The 19,045-nt window shown below is 35.4% G+C and overlaps 1 protein-coding gene across 11 annotated transcripts in view; it reads left to right on the top strand.

Moving 5' to 3' along the window:
• The window catches only part of LOC115223415 (neurabin-1), a 320,060-nt gene that overhangs the window by 254,315 nt on the left and 46,700 nt on the right, over positions 1–19,045 (top strand). For 9 of the 11 annotated variants that reach the window (XM_036512632.1, XM_036512635.1, XM_036512634.1 and 6 more), the window contains 4 exons: positions 1,515–1,636; positions 2,873–2,969; positions 3,522–3,672; positions 13,405–13,482. In XM_036512632.1, coding sequence (XP_036368525.1) covers positions 1,515–1,636; positions 2,873–2,969; positions 3,522–3,672; positions 13,405–13,482 — 448 coding nt within the window. The remainder of the gene's footprint in view (positions 1–1,514; positions 1,637–2,872; positions 2,970–3,521; positions 3,673–13,404; positions 13,483–19,045) is intronic. The other 2 variants (XM_036512636.1, XM_036512637.1) reach the window with 1 other exon arrangement.

Below are 19,045 nucleotides of genomic sequence, written 5' to 3' on the forward strand. Positions count from 1 at the left end.
CATCATCATCATCATCATTTAATATCCACTTTCCATGCTAGCATGGGTTGGACGATTTGACTGAGGACTGACGAACCAGATGGCTGCACCAGGCCCCAATCTGATCTGGCAGTGTTTCTACAGCTGGATGTCCTTCCTAACGCCAACCACTCCGAGAGTATAGTGGGTGCTTTTACGTGCCAGTCAAGCGGTACTGGCAACAGCTACACTCAAGTGGTGTTTTTTACATGACACCAGCACAGTCCAGCGGCACTGACAACAATCTCGCTTGAATGCTTTTCACGTGCCACCAGCACAAGTGTCAGTAAGGTGATGCTGGTAACGATCATGTTTGAATGGTGCTTTTTACGTGCCATTGGCACAGAGAGCCAATCAGGCGGCACTGGCATCAGCCACAACTACAATTTCCATTTGATTGTGATTTGATTTTTGATTTTGATTTTACTTGACTCAATAAGTCTCCTCAAGCATGGCGTGTCGATAAAATAAATACCAGTTGGATATTGGGGTTAATGTAATCGACTTACCTGCTTCTCTAAAACTGGTGGCCTTGTGCCAAACTTTGAAATCAATATTCTCAAAAGAAACACAAGATTAAAACACATTGAAGCAGCGTCTCTACCCAAATTCTTCCAAACAGTCCCAGACAGATATTTCTATATAAGGGCATGTCTGATTAAACAATGATTCGTTGCTTGAATGAGCAATGGAGATGATGTTTAGAGAAAAATTTTGCTAATTAGCAGGTGCTATTCTTAGCTATATCCTTGACCACCACATTCTGAGGTAGAGACAATGGTCTCTGCTGCAGCTAAGATCGGGGTTTGGGTGGGAGAAAGAAAGAGATTCTGACACCATTCAATATTAATTATATTGTTGGTTTATATAGACAGCAAAAAATGACAAGCATACATTGTTTCTGTGGCATATGCACACACACACACACACAGACGTGTGCACACACATGCACACACTATCTCTCTTTCACTCACACACATGTGTGCACTCTCTCTCTCTCTCTCTGTGATAGTCAGAAGATTTGTTGATCACACAAAGACCTCATTGCAAAGAAGTCTGAGATTTAGCCTTGAATTTCCACAGCAGTTAATTTATCAATACATCTGTATAGTAGAGAATACGGAGGTGCGTGGCTTAGTGGTTCGGGTGTTGGACTCATAATTGTAAGATTGTGGTTTTGATCCCTGGACTGGGAGATAGCTTGTGGTTTTTAGCAAGACATTTCATTTCACATTGTTCCAGTTCACCCAACTGATAAAGTAAGTAACCTTGTGATAAACCAGCATCCTATCCAGGGAGGAATATAGGTGTCCGAGAAACTGGGTAACTGGCTCTATGCTCCTTACTAAGTAAGGCAGACTAACCATCGTAGATAATTATGATGATGGCATTAATTGAAATCTCTAAACAATGCATAAAATCCAAATGAATTTTGTTGTGATAATCATAAATTTGTTGTAATTTCTAACATTCTTTGTATTTTGGAATTATTTTAGGATTTAATGGAGAATTCTCAAGGACAGTACATTGCCTTGGAGAAGAAAATGCAAGGAGATTATTCCATTTTGGAGAAAAAATACCATAAAGCCAAAAAGTTGATCAAAGAATTTCAACAGAGGTAAGTTATTGTCTACGGTTGCTTTGACTTGGGGGTGGGTAAGTGTGTCACAGAGGGTAGATGTGTAGATGTTCATACTGGTCAGATCCAGCATCTCACACCTACCTTACAATGTCATTCTGAAAATAAACACCTTCATCATTGAAATCGCAAAGCTACGAAGCTACAAGATAATGCATGATTAATTCAAAACAAAACAATGAGAATAAGTAAGCGTTACAGTTCACGGAATAATCCTGATCGTTAAAGGGTTAATCTTGGCTGCATTGGAAACAGACATTACCAATTGCTTTAACAATTCTTCACTATCTGCTAAATATAAATTCTTTCTTTACCATTTGTTGTATCTATCACTATGATATATTTTATCAATGGGAATTTTTATGGCCATGGAAGTAGAACCGATTCCTGATTCTTAATGAGCTTCACATGGCTGGTGTCTTTTGATAAGCAATCATTGTTGATGGATTTCTTTCTTTCGGCTTTGGTTGAGTTATTGAACCACGGCAAATGTCCAGTGCTTTTCTGGAATCAATGTTGGTGGTTGTTAGGAGAATTCAATGTAGGTTTCGCAGCAAGACTTTTCGACTTATTCACACACACACACACACACACACACATGCAAACACATGCTTAAACATATATCTACAGGCACATGCATAGAAACACATGCACACACACACACACACACACACACACAGACACAGAGTTACAAACACATGCTCATACAAACACACACAAACATGCTTAAGTATGTATCTGCATGCATATGCATATAAACACAGCCCTACACACATGTATATATATATATATAGTTACAAACAGATGCATATACAAATACATATATAGTTACAAACACACACACACACACACACAAATATGCATACACACACACACAAAATCATATACAGACCCATACAAAAGCATATAGGCATATACAGATTGATAAATGCACACTCAGAAATATGTACACACATTCATACCAACATATACAACACACACACGTGCACACACTGGGTACTCCTCAATGCTCTTTTTTATGATGGTATTAAACTCTGAGTTTGTGTGGACTGAGTATCTCTTTGACTAAAAAGGTTAAACTTTGTTGCTATGGCAACGTGATGACTCAATGAAATTTTCGCAGAATCTCTCTCTCTCTCTCCCCCCTGTCCCTCCTCCTCCCCACTCTCTATGTTGAATATAAATTTGAAGTGGAATTTTTTTGTGTTTTTCCAGAGAGAAGGACTTTATCCAGGAACGAGAATCGTTATTGCAGCAACAGGCAGAACGTGATCAACAATATAATGCTTTAGTGAAATCTTTGAAGGACAGAGTAAGTTTCTGATGTTACAAACTTTCTTCAATGGTTATTTCACTTCAGAAAGTTTAAAGTTGTTAGCTCTTTTTTTCATAAACCTTGAGCTTTTTTTTTAAACTCATCCCAGTTAATCACAAAAGCCGTTCGATTCACTTCAACATTTAAGTTTAATTTGTCAAAATATTTTCGCCGCTTTAAGACCGCGACCTGTTCACTGACAAAAATCCGTGCTGCATCTCGGATTTTTGTCAGTGCTGCAGCACGGATTTTTGTCATTGAACAGGTCGCGGTCTTAAAGCGACGAAAATATTTTGACAAATTAAACTTAAATGTTGAAGTGAATCGAACGGCTTTTGTGTGTTTCTTAAATGGCTTACAAACACATTCCACGCTGCAATTGTTTTCGTTTCAGCACACAATTTCAGATCAAATCACTTGCTATGCAAATACATCTCAGTTAATCTCCTTCAGTAAAATCTTAATGATATTTTTGAACCCTCTTTCGTAGTGCTGTCATCTTCCTTTACAGGCTGTTTTTTAATTTTATCATTTTTCTTTCTCCATCAGATATTCCAACTGGAACATGATTTAGCAGAAACACAAAAAGCTGCAGGATTACCTGTGGCCATACCTAAAGAATCTGGTTCTCCCAGTAACCAACGGGTTGAGAAAACCGTTGTTACCATGGGGAACCCAACAAGTTTACCAAAGTCACCCGGTAAGTCTCTGTTGTCTGTCATGTTGTTGCTTGCAATGAAAGAAACAACTCCAAGGTCCAAAATCTCTTGAAGTGAGGGTTAAAAGAGGTGAAAAATCTCTTGGGTAGGGAGATGTTTAGCCTTCCAACAATTCCATTTAAGATTTCAATTGTTTTCATGAGGTATGTAGAGCAAATGCCATCTCCCTCATAGGATACAATTGGACATGGAAAGATGTTCCAAAGAAAACATTTGTTGATTTATAAAATGTTCTCATTGATGAATCTAAAAGTATGTTCTACCACCCCATGGTACTTATTTTCTCTTAGATTGACTGAATTAGCTATTCAACAGTTAAATTATCTTCACCGTGGACAAGGAGTAATGTAGCGTCTGATGGGATGTGAACCATTAACTCTTTGATTGGCAGCCTAGTGTTCTATATGACTCAGTCAGGTCTAACTGCCACTTGACTAATTGACATAAAGTCACTTATACTAGTCCCATCCACTGGCCCACAATATTGCTCAGTTTCCTTTCTTTGTCTTTTTCAGCAGCTACCGTTATGGCCTCTGCTCCTCAGAACTGACTGACTCGTACCACTTCCACTTAAGAATTCCTAACCCTGTGTCATCTCTCCTCCTCTCATCACTACTGTTGTGTCCAGACCCTTCCCAAACCACAGTCCTTTCTTCCCAGAATGGTGGCACTCTTTGGAGTTTCCTGCTTGTTCATATCATTTCCATAGGTGTTGACTTAAAAAACGTCCACGAAGAACTTTATTAATACCACCCTCGCTAGTCTAGGAAGGACTGCAGAAGGCTATGAAACGATTATTCTGTTCATTCCATTTTCTTCTTGTCTAAATTTTCATATCACACACACTCACACACTCTTTCTCTTCTTACTCCTTCACAACAAAAGGTGATGTATCAGGAAGCTGCTTGTTTCTTTTTTTATCTTAAACCATTACTGTTGTATTCTTTTGATGTTTGTGTACTGGTGCTTGGACAGAAATCTCATAATATTCACAAGGAGGGATTCTTAGACTGGAGACTGAAAAAGGCTATTTTGGCCTGGGTCACCACCAAGAGAAGACCTTATAAGACTAATTTTTATATATAATATATATAATTATATTTTCTTGTAAACTATTCTTTCAATATAACTTTATATACTAATTGTAAGATTTTAACTTTTCCTTTTTAACAGGGGTTTAAGTTTGATTTAGCAGGGCTTCAGCTCATACACAAACACACACACACACACACACACACACACACACAAGCATATACTCACATACACATGTGTAAATATTTAGGCTCTGTGTGTATGTGTTTATCTGTGTGTGTATGTATGTGTATTTATGTATGGTTATTTCCGAAGTCCGAAGTCCTGCTAAATGTCAACCTGAAGAGAATGGTGGCAGTGGTGACAGGGTGTGGGGGAGGAGGTCTGTCTGTTCATTATTTCTGTCTCATCTCCAAGTGTTTTCATCTTACTCCCATTTGGGCACACTTGCCCTCATCACACAACTCATAAGCCCCTCTCCTCTGCCCCCTTAAGTACCTGTTCCAAACCGCTACTAATATCAATCAGATTTAATTAACCTCTTGACTTCACAGAACTCTTGATCCTTTCATCAATCAATCAGTCTTTCATCAATCAGTTGGTTGACCCTTTAATCACCCACCTTATATGCTTGGTTCATTTTGGCTTCAGTATTACTTAAAAGCTTACTCCCATGAGTCACTTGGGTTGCATGGGTTAACAGTGACATATTCAGGTGAGCTGCTGATAAAGTTTGTTCTGCATGGTTTTAACAGCTTCAAGCTTTCACTAGAAATTCGAATTTTCTTTCTTCTTACCGGTTTCAGCCTTGGTTTGCTTCATTTTCATTCTTCTATGTCTCACAATTTTCTTTTTTGCTCTACGAACACCTGTGACTTGTTTTTTTAATTATAACATAACTCTTTAGCATTTAAACCAACCATATTCAGCCCAACTATTCCACCTGTTTAATGTTCAAACTGGCCAGATCGGGTTTCTCGCACCTACCCTGCAATGTCATTCTAAAAAATAAACATTCACATCATTGAAATCTCATAGCTATGACGATGAGGATTTCCAGTCGATCCAATCAATGGAACAATCTGCTCGTAAAATTAACGTGCAAGTGGCTGAGTACTCCACAAACACGTGTACACTTAAAATAGCTTCTAGGGAGATTCAGCATGACACAGAATGTGGCAAGGTTGGCCCCTTTGAAATACAGATATTACTCATTTTTTTGCCAGCTGAGTGAACTGGAGCAATGTGAAATAAAGTGTCTTGCTCAAGGACACAAAACATTGCCAGGAATTGAACCTATGACCTTGCAATTGTGAACTGAATACCCTAACCACTAAGCCACACGCCTTCACATAGGTATGAGATAATGCACGATTAATTCAAAGCAATGTGAATAAATAAGCATGGGTGCCGGCCTGGCTATGTGGGTAAGAAGCTTGCTTCCAGGCCTTATGGTTTTTGGTTCAGTCCCACTGCATGGCACCTCGAGCAAATGACCTCTGCTATAGCCTCAGGCCAACCAAAGCCTTGTGAATGGATTCAGTAGGGGGAAGTTCCATTGTGTGTGTGTGAAAGTGCTTGTGTGTCCTTGAATAGGTTGGAGGGAAAACATTTGACAAAGTAATCTGAATTCTAAGGATGTTAAGCTCCCTGGCCCATCATTAATTCTTATGATTTTGTATTTTCATTGCTGTTTTATTCACATTCAAATGCAATGTTGAGTTCACAGTTGTCCTTTTCATTCTTCTGAGGTTGATGATTAAATTATAGATACCTGAAACGTACTTGTGTTGAGCCAATTAATTGTCCTGCCAACCTAAACAAAAATATGGTTTTCTTCTTATTTAGCAGGGACTGGATTGGCTGAATCATTAGGGAGTCAGAAAAAAATGTCTTTAGATTCTAAGTTCAAATCTTGCTGAGGTCAACTTTGCTTTTCATCCTTTTGGGTCAATTAAATAAAGTATCTGTCAAGTGCAGAGGTTGTTGATTGTCACTGCCCCTAAATATTACAGGTGTTCTGATGAAGGTTAATTGATGAGTTCTTTGTTAACTTGCAATGCAGCACTGACTCTGAATTTTCTCCTGAGTCTGAAGAAGGCTGCAAGAAGCAACCCCCGGAGGGAATTTTTCTTTCAATTTCAAATCCTGACAACAGAAGTATTAAGTGTTACCCTAATGACCCAACCCACTCAATATAGATTGCCAGAACATGATTAACTTTCTAGAAAATATCCAACGAAACACCCTTTACAAAATCTTGTGCAGACAATTCTTTAATTTTAGAACAAAACCCATATTGAGCTCTGTTACTAAAGTGTCTTGCTCAATACAATACAATAACTTGCTTCAAATCCTGTATATTACTTTCTATTTATTATGGACTGTCTTCAGCTGTTCCATTTATTATAGAGTTTTTATTTTATGATACAGAAGCATAAAAAGTTTTGTTGTGTCTGGGGAGAGTCATTCTCTTTTAGTGCCTTATTATTTAACACACTCGACAAGCTGGCAGAATCGTTAGCACGCCAGGTGAAATGCCTAGCGGTATTTTGTCTGCTGTTACGTTCTGAGTTTAAATTCCACTGAGGTCAACTTTGCCTTTCATCCTTTCAGGGTTGATTAAATAAGTACCAGTTATGCACTGGGGTCAATGTAATCGACTTAACCCTTTTGTCTGCCCTTGTTTGCCCTTTTTATGTTTAGCCTCCTGTGGGCAGTAAAGAAATAATTATTTAACACACTCACTGGTAAAGTTTCCACTTATTTATTTTTTCCTAATATTTCATTGCATCTTGCAACCTCTTCAATAGTTGTTAACTCTGTCTGTTATCCAAGCTGCGTCCTTTTTGTTTGTTTGTTTGGGTGAAGAGCGCAGCAAGAATGCAGCTTGGTTAACAGACAGTTAACAACCATTGAAGAGGTTGCAAAACGCAATGAAAGTTTTAGGAAAAATAAATAAATAAATGAGTGGAAACTTTACTGGTGTGTGTGTTAAATAATAAGGCACTAAACGAGAATGACTCTCCCCAGACACAACAAAATATGCTTCAACACACAAACTCACATAAAGAATCTTGCAAACCAAATCCAAAAATGAAACCTTAAAAGTGTTTCTGTTGGAAGTCTTTATAGTGATGTGTTAGTTTATGTTAGGTAAACTGAGATTGCACCTCCAGGCTGTAGTTTGGTTTGGGTAGTTCTCCATCAATCGTATCTATCAGTTAAGAAAAGAAATGCTTTTTACTTTTGAAAACTTCTCTCATGTACATCAGGGGTCTCCAACCACCAGCCATGGACCAATTCCAGGACATGGAGCATTTGGTGCCTGGTTGCACAGAAAGAATAGATTTTATAATTTTATTTCTATTTTATTAATTATTACAGCCTGCAGAGTTTTTTTTTTGGTATTATATATATATATATATATATAATACAAAAAAAAAATTATATATGCAATAATTAAATAATTTTTATGCACTTTATTCTGCTTTGTTATGCATGTATTTCCTTGGTCTGTGGAAAAATTGTGTTGCATGAAACCAGCCCATGGTGCAATAATGGTTGGGAATCGCTGATGTACATCAACTGAAGAGTCAAAAGAATGAAGACATGCTCCATGTGTGTGTGTGCATTTACTGAAAATGTTATCCTGGTTAGTCAACCACTTTGGGGTATCTATAGAAATTTGTAATTTATAGTTGAAATTTTATAGAAACTAGAAAAGCATTGGAATTTCTGACTCCAGCACCAACCCCATCTACTTGCTTTCGTTGTGTTTCGGTTTTTTATATATATTTATATAGGTATTTTGTGTAGTTTTTATTCGTTTTGTTTCATTATTTAAAAAAAATATGTATATGTGTGTGAGCATGTTGTGTATGTTTATAATATAGTGTGTGTATATATATATAAAATATAGCTAAATATTTTTTGGGAGATCATTATTTTGTGTTGTGCTAATTTTGTTCCATTTCTTCACTATTAAAATCCATAACAAAAGTGTGTCAAACGTGTTGTAGAGGGAAAACATTGTCCCTCCATAGTAAATAACCTAAAACAAGGAGGAAAAAGATAATGTTATTAGAAACCATTTAAAATGCTTGATAAATGTTTTAATATGTAGATATGTTTTAATATTTATTATCATGACTGGCTAAAATGCTTGGTTTTCAATCACAAGATCCCAGTTTCAATATAACATCATGGACCTGAGGCAAGGGTGTTTTACTATAGATAACCCTGTGTTGACTGTAGTTCATGGAATGGAACTGGTTCAACAGAAACTGTGTGGAAGCTTGTTGAAAGAATTATACCTGTGGTTCAAAGAGCTAGCTTTGTCTCACACACACATACACACACACACAGTCTCACTATGAAGTTTGCCTGAGATGATACAAGTGTCTGTGGAATTTTCAGCCATTTGGGCAATGATTCATTACGTATGTGGTTCCATTTGTCATGCCATTGGACTACTGGAATATTTGTTCTTTGAAATCAACGTAAGAATTCTTCATGTTATGAATAGATAAGATATTGGTATCCTAATGTGTAGTCTATGTATTGCTGCATGTAATTTCAATGAAAGTATTTATTTACTAACAACCAGTGTGATTGTCATGCAAATGAAGATGTAGATATACACAAACATACATATATATATATATATATATATAATATATATATATATATTATATATATATATATAATACAAAAAAAAAATTATATATGCAATAATTAAATAATTTTTATGCACTTTATTCTGCTTTGTTATGCATGTATTTCCTTGGTCTGTGGAAAAATTGTGTTGCATGAAACCAGCCCATGGTGCAATAATGGTTGGGAATCGCTGATGTACATCAACTGAAGAGTCAAAAGAATGAAGACATGCTCCATGTGTGTGTGTGCATTTACTGAAAATGTTATCCTGGTTAGTCAACCACTTTGGGGTATCTATAGAAATTTGTAATTTATAGTTGAAATTTTATAGAAACTAGAAAAGCATTGGAATTTCTGACTCCAGCACCAACCCCATCTACTTGCTTTCGTTGTGTTTCGGTTTTTTATATATATTTATATAGGTATTTTGTGTAGTTTTTATTCGTTTTGTTTCATTATTTAAAAAAAATATGTATATGTGTGTGAGCATGTTGTGTATGTTTATAATATAGTGTGTGTATATATATATAAAATATAGCTAAATATTTTTTGGGAGATCATTATTTTGTGTTGTGCTAATTTTGTTCCATTTCTTCACTATTAAAATCCATAACAAAAGTGTGTCAAACGTGTTGTAGAGGGAAAACATTGTCCCTCCATAGTAAATAACCTAAAACAAGGAGGAAAAAGATAATGTTATTAGAAACCATTTAAAATGCTTGATAAATGTTTTAATATGTAGATATGTTTTAATATTTATTATCATGACTGGCTAAAATGCTTGGTTTTCAATCACAAGATCCCAGTTTCAATATAACATCATGGACCTGAGGCAAGGGTGTTTTACTATAGATAACCCTGTGTTGACTGTAGTTCATGGAATGGAACTGGTTCAACAGAAACTGTGTGGAAGCTTGTTGAAAGAATTATACCTGTGGTTCAAAGAGCTAGCTTTGTCTCACACACACATACACACACACACAGTCTCACTATGAAGTTTGCCTGAGATGATACAAGTGTCTGTGGAATTTTCAGCCATTTGGGCAATGATTCATTACGTATGTGGTTCCATTTGTCATGCCATTGGACTACTGGAATATTTGTTCTTTGAAATCAACGTAAGAATTCTTCATGTTATGAATAGATAAGATATTGGTATCCTAATGTGTAGTCTATGTATTGCTGCATGTAATTTCAATGAAAGTATTTATTTACTAACAACCAGTGTGATTGTCATGCAAATGAAGATGTAGATATACACAAACATACATATATATATATATATATATATATATATATATATATATATATGGATATATATACACACACAAACATATATATATATATATGTATATATATTGTTGTCAGTAGAGTGCTAGACTAAGAGCCTTGTGATAATCTCATTAAGCTTATTTTATCTTTCATCATTTCTGGCTTTTTGTAGCTTACTACCAAAATTTGGTATTATCATCATCATCAGCATTATTATCGTGACGATCATCATTTCACCAATTCTATGTTGCGTTCTTTCACTGCACAACTGATTGTAAGTTTGTGTGTGAACCCTGGTACGTGTAGGCAATAACATTATCAAGGCAGCAAGCTGGCCGAATTGTTAAGAGTGTCAAACAAGCTTCTTTCAGCTCTTTACGTTCTAAGTTCAAATGCTGACAATGTCAACATATCCTTTCATCCTTTCAAGCTCAATAAAGTACATACCAACTGGGAACTAGGGTTGGTGTCTTTGACTCCCTCCTCATTACCAAAATTGCTGGCGTTGTGCCAAAATTTGAAACCATTATTATTATAGTTAATATTAGGGTATTGGATTGGTAGAATCCCTAGAAGATTGATCAAAATAGTTTGGGGAATGTGGTTACGACCCTTTATGTTTTGAGTTCAAATTCCACCATGGTCAACTTTGTCTTTTAACCTTCTAGGGGTCAGTATTATTCAGAAACTATCAATCAAGTACTGAGACTGATTAACGCAACTAACCCCTCCCCTCAAATTTGTGGCTTTGTGCGTATTTTAGAAAGTATTATTATTTTAATATTTCTCTCTATTATAGACATGAAGCCTGAAATTTGGAGGGGAGGGGGAGCTAATTGATTACATCATCCCCAGTATGCAACTGGTACTATTTTATCAACCCCTGAAAGGACGAACGGCAAAGTTGACCTTGGTGGAACTTGAACTCAGAACATAAACGCAGACAAAGTACTGCTAAGCATTTCTCCCGGGGTGGTAGTGATACTGCCAGCTCACCACTTTGTTTTGTTACTATTGAAAACTTGGTCTTTGGATGGGTTTGTCTCACAGTAATTGTATCAACATCTGTTAATTCGTTTTTATATTCTTTCAATTGCTTCAGTTATTTGACTGTGGCTATGCTGGTGCACTGCCTTTATTTGAACAAACTGACCCCAAGACTTATTCTTTGTAAGCCTATTACTTATTCTATCGGTCTCTTTTGCTGAACCACTAAGTTATGAGAATGTAAACACACCAGCCTCTATTGCCAAGCAATGTTGGGAGGGCAAACACACACACACACACACACACACACACACACACATATGTGACCGGCTTCTTTCAGTTTCTGTCTACCAAATCCACTCAAGGCTTTGGTCAGCCTGAGGCTAAAGTAGAAGACACTTGCCCAAGGTGCCATGCAGTGTGACTGAACCCGGAACCATGTGGTTGGTAGACCATATATGGTAAAAAGAATACTTTTTAATCTGTGGAAATGAAATCATTGGAAGAGGTATTGATTACCTCGACCTACCCTGAATCTGTTGTTGACGATAATTATGACGATGATGGTGATAACGATAATGATAACGATGATGAGTCGAAACAACTATCAGAGCTGATTCAATAATGTTTTGTTTTTCTCTTTTTGTTTATTTTATTCATTTACTTTATTTTATATTATTTTATTATCAAGTTTTTGTTATAGTTGATGTTGTTGTTACCTCTTCATTTTGCATCCACCCCCATCCCTTCTACCTTCATGTTCATTTATTGGCACTGAAGCCTGTTTTTATTTTGTGTTGTTGTTGTACTTTGTTATTGTTGTTGATCATACAGTTTTTTGTTGTATTGCTTTTGGGATTTTTGTGCAATTATTTTTGTGTTTAACATTATATATATATATGTAATGTTATATATATATATAATGTGATATCTTTGTAAACACCAATTTGAGATTGGCAATATATATGCTCACTGCAAGTTATAGATATGCGTATATATATATATATATACAAACGTATATATATATATATATATATATACATGCGTATATATATATATATATATATATATATATATATACAAACAACTTAACTCTTATTTGCTTTTCGTTTTCAATTGCAAGCTGGTGTTTACAAAGGCATAATGTTTGAGATTATTTATATCAGTAAAACTTATCACTCATTCACACACACACACACACACACACATCAAAGTATACACTTTTGCAGATCCACTTCAGCCAATCTTTTACCGATCAGTTTCTCTGAAATGGATCTATAATACTGTATACTTTGATTTCTATACCCATTCTATAGACAAATATATGAGTGCATATTTTTTCTGATGTATTGATTCTTAGATGACTATATAGAGATACATACATACACACACTCATTATATATATATATATATATATATATATATATATATATATGCATACACATGTATGTATGTATTTGTATATGTATACTTATGGAGTTATTTTAGACTGCATGGGAGTAGTAATTATTTTATTAATTAACTTAATGAAAGTCTTATGTTAATTTTTTACTACTGAAAAGAATGAACTCTTACTCTCTCCCCCTCCTCTTCACTCCATTTCTGGAAGAACAGAATTCGAAGGTTTCAAAAAATTCCAACTGGAACTGACCGGTTCGGAAAATGCAGTGGAGCATTTACACCTGATTCTGTGTTCGTGTGTTTCCCCACCGTTGCCTGTTTGTCAGTGTTCATCATGATGATTTTGTCTCTGCTATTTTTAGATAATGACCTCAGCCTTGACACAGACACCATGTCGTCCGGATCAGAAATATCTATTTCAGATGTAGGATTAAGTCCAGGTAAGACACAATGTGCAGGACAAAAACCACACCAAACTTGCTTGCATTACGCTGGACTCGTTGTTAGAAAAATATGTCACACTAATAGAGCTCAAAGCATTTCTTTGATTTAAAGAGTCTGAAAAACAGCTGTTGGTTTCTTGTCTTATTTGTTTGTGTTTTTGTTTATATTATTTTGATTTGTTTTATATATTTTTATATTTCACCGTATTTCACTTTTAGCTTTGTTAAGTTTCAATATAAAAAAAAATGAATTTATTCTCCTCCAGTTAATATGGGTTGACTATGTATGCAAATTGTGATATTTACATATACATTTCTGGAGGTTTTTTTTTTTTTTTTTTTTTGTCTAGCACTACCAGTATTCCTTAAATTCTATACAACTATCTTTACAAGGGAGGACATTTTTGGATCTTGTCGTCCAGCATTGTCTGGAATAGTTGTAACTGGAACAATTTTGATCATAGGGCTGAACAGTAACACTAAGAAAAGACATTAAATGATGTAGTCCTTGATGGACTGCCTGGAAAGTAAAGACAGGATGCTCATGATTGGGTTGTCTTTGACAGTAGTTTTGCTTTTATCAGGAATGCTATAGGGTAAACAACAATTAAGTAATTATACGAATGTATTTTCATTAATTTCACGAGAACAAAACAAGATAATTACAGCAAAGCTGCATGATAGTTGTGCCAGATGAGACACACAGACCATCTTAGAACTTAAAAATAATATATTTCTAAACCTCTCAAAGAGATTTATGCAGTAGCAGCACGATAAAGTGATGCTGTGTTGTCAACTTAATGTGACAGTCTCATGAAAGGGAAGAATATTACTGTTATTTAGCCTTAGGAAACACCATTTCCTGTTGGACTTGATACATTTCCCGCATCTTTATATTTTCAAAGGGGAGACAAGCACCTTCACCCAGCAAAGCCACCTTCCAGAGACTAGTTTCAGCATCATTGCTCATCATCATTCTGGAGTAGCATGGCTTGCTAGCTGTCAATGCCTATCCACCTTTGAAAACATATTTCAAGTGAAATACATTCACTGATTTTTGAAAATAGAAATAATATATTTCTAAATCTCTCAGAGAGATTTATGCTGTAGCAGCAATGCTACTCCAGCTAGCAGGCCATGATACTCCTGCCTGATGAGGAGCAATGGTTCTGAAACTAGTCTATGGTTGCTGTCTTTGCTGGGTGGAGATGCTTATCTCCACTTTGCAAACATAAGGACACAGGAAATGAGTCAAGTCCAACAGGAAACGGTGTTTCCTAGGGCTAAATAACAGTAGCATTCTTCCCTTTTATGCGACTGTCACATTAAGTTGACAACATACTGTCACTTCACCTTATAACTTGTTAGACATTTGCATTCCATCTTGATTCTTCTCTTCCATTTTATTTTGACATGCACATTGCATTTTAATTCTCTTCCTTTCTACAAATCAAGTCCATACATGTGCATTGCATCTTCGTACGTCTCTTTCCAGTTCCTACTCAAAACTGTTTTTATATCACAACCATTTCATGAGCTGGCATTCGTGATGAGTGCTTTGCGCTGTGATGGTTGTGAAAAACGTTTGTCTCCCTGGACAGCTCCTCTTCCATCAGATCTGATTGTTTATTTGTAAATTTTATATTTTATGGAGGAAATTTGTGATTCACTTTAAACTAATCTGTTTTGTGCCTTTTTAAAGAAAAGTATGTCAATAAGCTATAGTTACTGAACATAATAAGTCAGATATATCTTTTCATCAATTAAGATCAGTCATGAAGATCAATTAAGATCAGACGTAATAATGTCTGGAAAGACAATGTTGAAAACACCAGAATTTAAATTCATTAAAAATTCCTTGGAGATATACAGTGGGAAATGAGAATAGTCTTTGGTAGTTATGGTTACAATTCTGAAGGAGAAGTAGCATCTAATATATTATATTATAAGATGTTAGAATTATTTTGAGAGATCTTCATTTATTATGGTCCTAGATTACTTGGTATCAAAACTTTTTATCTATGATAAACCTCAGGTTCTAAATTAAATACTTCCATAAACAATCTTATGTTAATTTATATTCTAAACAGTAGCTTGGTAATGACTGGTATTTTACTAAATTCTTCATAATTTTCAAAATTGAAACAAAGGCAATTGAATTTCAACATAAATATAACAAAAATATTAAAATAGTGAATATAATCTTTAGTTTCTATTCCTAAAAAAAAACAAAGAAACATTACAACAAACCACCAACTGGATATCTTAACTCTGCTTATTTTGGCCAACATCACACAGTGAGAAGCAAGCCCCTGTTAGGGTACACCTGGTTTCAGTTCTCTTTTACAGCTGTTTGAATTGGTTCATGATGTTTATTAAGCCTCCTAGAAATTCATGAACATTGCAACATCTTGTTTCCATATTTCTCTCTCCCTATAAATTTTAACATCCTGTACATTTTTTTATTTTTTATTGTTTTGCCTCCACCCATTTTAAAAAAATCATCCTTCTTCTTACTTAGAAAATACAAAACAGTGTCAGATCCATAGCCCTTTTTTTTACCTTCCCTAAATCATACTCTCATATTCCCAGTTTTGTTTCCCTTAAATACAAACATACCTCAACTTACGTTTGTAATTTGTTCCAAGACATGCAACTTAACTTGAAAAAATGATATAATATAAAAAAAAAACATTAAAAAAAATATCTGTTAGCTTATATTCGTTTCAGGAAAGCGTTAGTAAATATATTTACGTATTTTATTTGTTTTTTTTTTTCATTTCTGTGTTAGTTTTTAGGTGTTTTTTTTTAAAATTGTTATGCTTTTAACCCTTCAGCATTCAGATTCTTCTCTCAAAAGCAAAACTTATTCCCTTTGTTTTCTGTTGATCATTCATTATCTTGTAACCTCAAGATTGCAATCACGTGATTGTTTATTTTTAGAATGACATTGTAGGGTAGGTGTGATAGGCCAGATCCAATCAGTTTGAACATAAAACAGAATATTTGGGCTGGATTTGACCCCGTTTTATTGCTAAAGGGTTAAACGTTCAGGGAGTTGAATAAACTGACTAAATAGTTGCGTTGAGGTATTTCCATTAATTTCTTTAAAAAAAAAAAAATTACAAAGTCAAAACAAAGACATCTCTCGAAACAACATAAGTTGAGGTATTTTTGTATAATGTTCGTTTATTTTTACCGTTTGTTTTGTTTGCTTTTGTTCAAACAGCTCTCCTCTACAACACCAACACTTCCAGAAATGTATTTTGCTTTCCTTTTGCCATCTGTTGATTCAGACTCTTTAATAATCACAGAAATGTGCTACCTTCTGCCAACAGGCTTCTTCTTAACAAAATGTCTCCTTTTATTTATATATATATATATATATATATATCCCTTCCATTTTTCTGGGGTTTTTATTTGTTTTTTTTTTAACATTTTGATTTTGCCAATGAAACGGTAAACTGCAACATATGGAACGGAATTAAACGGACCAATATTTAGATAGTTTTAGATTTTAGATATTCATGTCTGAGCTGGTTGCTTCTCATCCACATATATCAGCAAAAGGAAAAAATAATAAAAGATATAACACAGTTATTATTATTATTATTATTATTATTACTATTTTATTATTACTATTATTATTATTTTGCACTTTGCTACAGCCAATTAACAAATAAATAAGGACTTAGAAATGTAACATAGTTCTGTTGGGAGTGTGTCACTAGTGAAACTAAAGCACCTAACTTAATAATAATAAGGAAATTATAATAATAGTAATATTAATAATAATAATAATAATAATAACAATAATGGTAGTAGTGATTATAGTCGTAGTGACAATGATAATAGTAGTAGTAGTACTAGTAATAATATGAAGATAATAATGATATAATAAATTGCTGCTGCTTCTACTACTGCTAATATTAATTATTATAATCATAATGATAATCTAATAATAGTGATATAATTATTTTTTGTTAGTAATATTAACAATAAATCTCAAATTCAACAAACGAAACGAAAACATTTTAATTATAATAAACTTTCTAAAGACAGTTGATTATGAATAGTAAATGTGTGTGTGTGTGTGTGTGTGTGTGTGTGTGTGTGCATGTCATCATTATCATCATCATCATCATTTAATGTCCTTTGTCCATGCTGGCATGGGTTGGACAGTTTGGCCAGGGCTGGCAAACTGGAAGGCTGCACCAGACTCCAGTCTGATTTGGCATGGTTTCTATGGTTTGATGCCCTTCCTAGTGCTCCAAGAGTGTAACAGGTGCTTTTATGTGCCATTGGCACATGTGCCATTTGCGTGACAGCAATATCTGCCATGATCGTGATTTTACTTGGCTTCTTCTCAAGCATGGCATAATGCCAAGGGTCTCATTCATTTGTCATTGCCTCTGTGAACCCCAACACTCAAACGGAGCTTTTCATGCGCCACCAGCATCAGCCATCTTACCTTCATGAAGTCCAATGCTTGAAAGGTGCTTTTCATGTGCCACTGGCACAGGTGCTGGTTACATGACACCAGCATCAGCTACAACTACAATTTCACTTGGCTTGATGGTTCTTCGTAAACACAGCATATCACCAAAAGTCTTGGTCACTAGCCATTACCTCTAAGAGGCCCAAAGTTCAAAGATCATGCTTCACCACCTCGTCTCATGTCTTCCTGGGTCTACCTCTACCACTGGTTCCCTCCACAGAGATCGGCACTTTACACAACTGTCCTTGTCCATATGCATCACACAACCATACCAGCGCAGTTGGTCTCTCTTGCACACTACATCTGATGCTTCTTATGCCCAACTTTTACCTCAAGATGCTTACACTTTGTCATATATGCACACTGACATTGCACATGTAGCAAAACATACTGACTTCATGTCGTTCAAGCCTAGGTGTGTCCTTGGCTGTCACAGCCCATGTTTAACAGCTGTGTAAGCATAGCTGTCTCATACAGCCATCATACAGTTTTTCTTTCACTCTGAGGAAGAGTTCCTATGTTGCCAGCAGAGATAGGAGCCGAGCATATATACATATACAGGGTGTTGTGAATAAACTGTTGTCTAGATTATGCAAAATTGAAAATAACACTGGCATCTCATCTTGGATATATTTACCAAAATTACATAAAAATATCTTGAAATACTAAAGAGTAAATTTATTCAATAAAATTGTCATTGACTTCAAGCACGGTCTTCAGATGACTTTAGAATCTCCTGCAACTCTTCTGGACGGTATCTTTAAGTTGGTGAATGCTGCCATAATCCTTGCTTTTAGTTCATCTTTGCTGTTACAAGGAGTTTTGTTGGTCTCTCGCTCAACTGCACCCCACACATAATAATCAAATAATTAAGGGGGTTTGCAGTTTGGGGAGTTAGGTGGCCAGATATTAGGGGTGATGTGGTCGCAGAAATTTTCTGACAGCCATGACTGAGTTCTCCTGCTTGTGTGGCATGGTGCAGAGTCCTGTTGCCAGACATTAGGTCTTCCAGTAACCACCCTCTTGACCTAAGGCAGCACTACCACCCCCAGGCTCTTGATG

Source organism: Octopus sinensis, linkage group LG23 (assembly GCF_006345805.1).
Source record: "Octopus sinensis linkage group LG23, ASM634580v1, whole genome shotgun sequence".
Classification (NCBI taxonomy): Eukaryota; Metazoa; Mollusca; class Cephalopoda; order Octopoda; family Octopodidae; genus Octopus; species Octopus sinensis.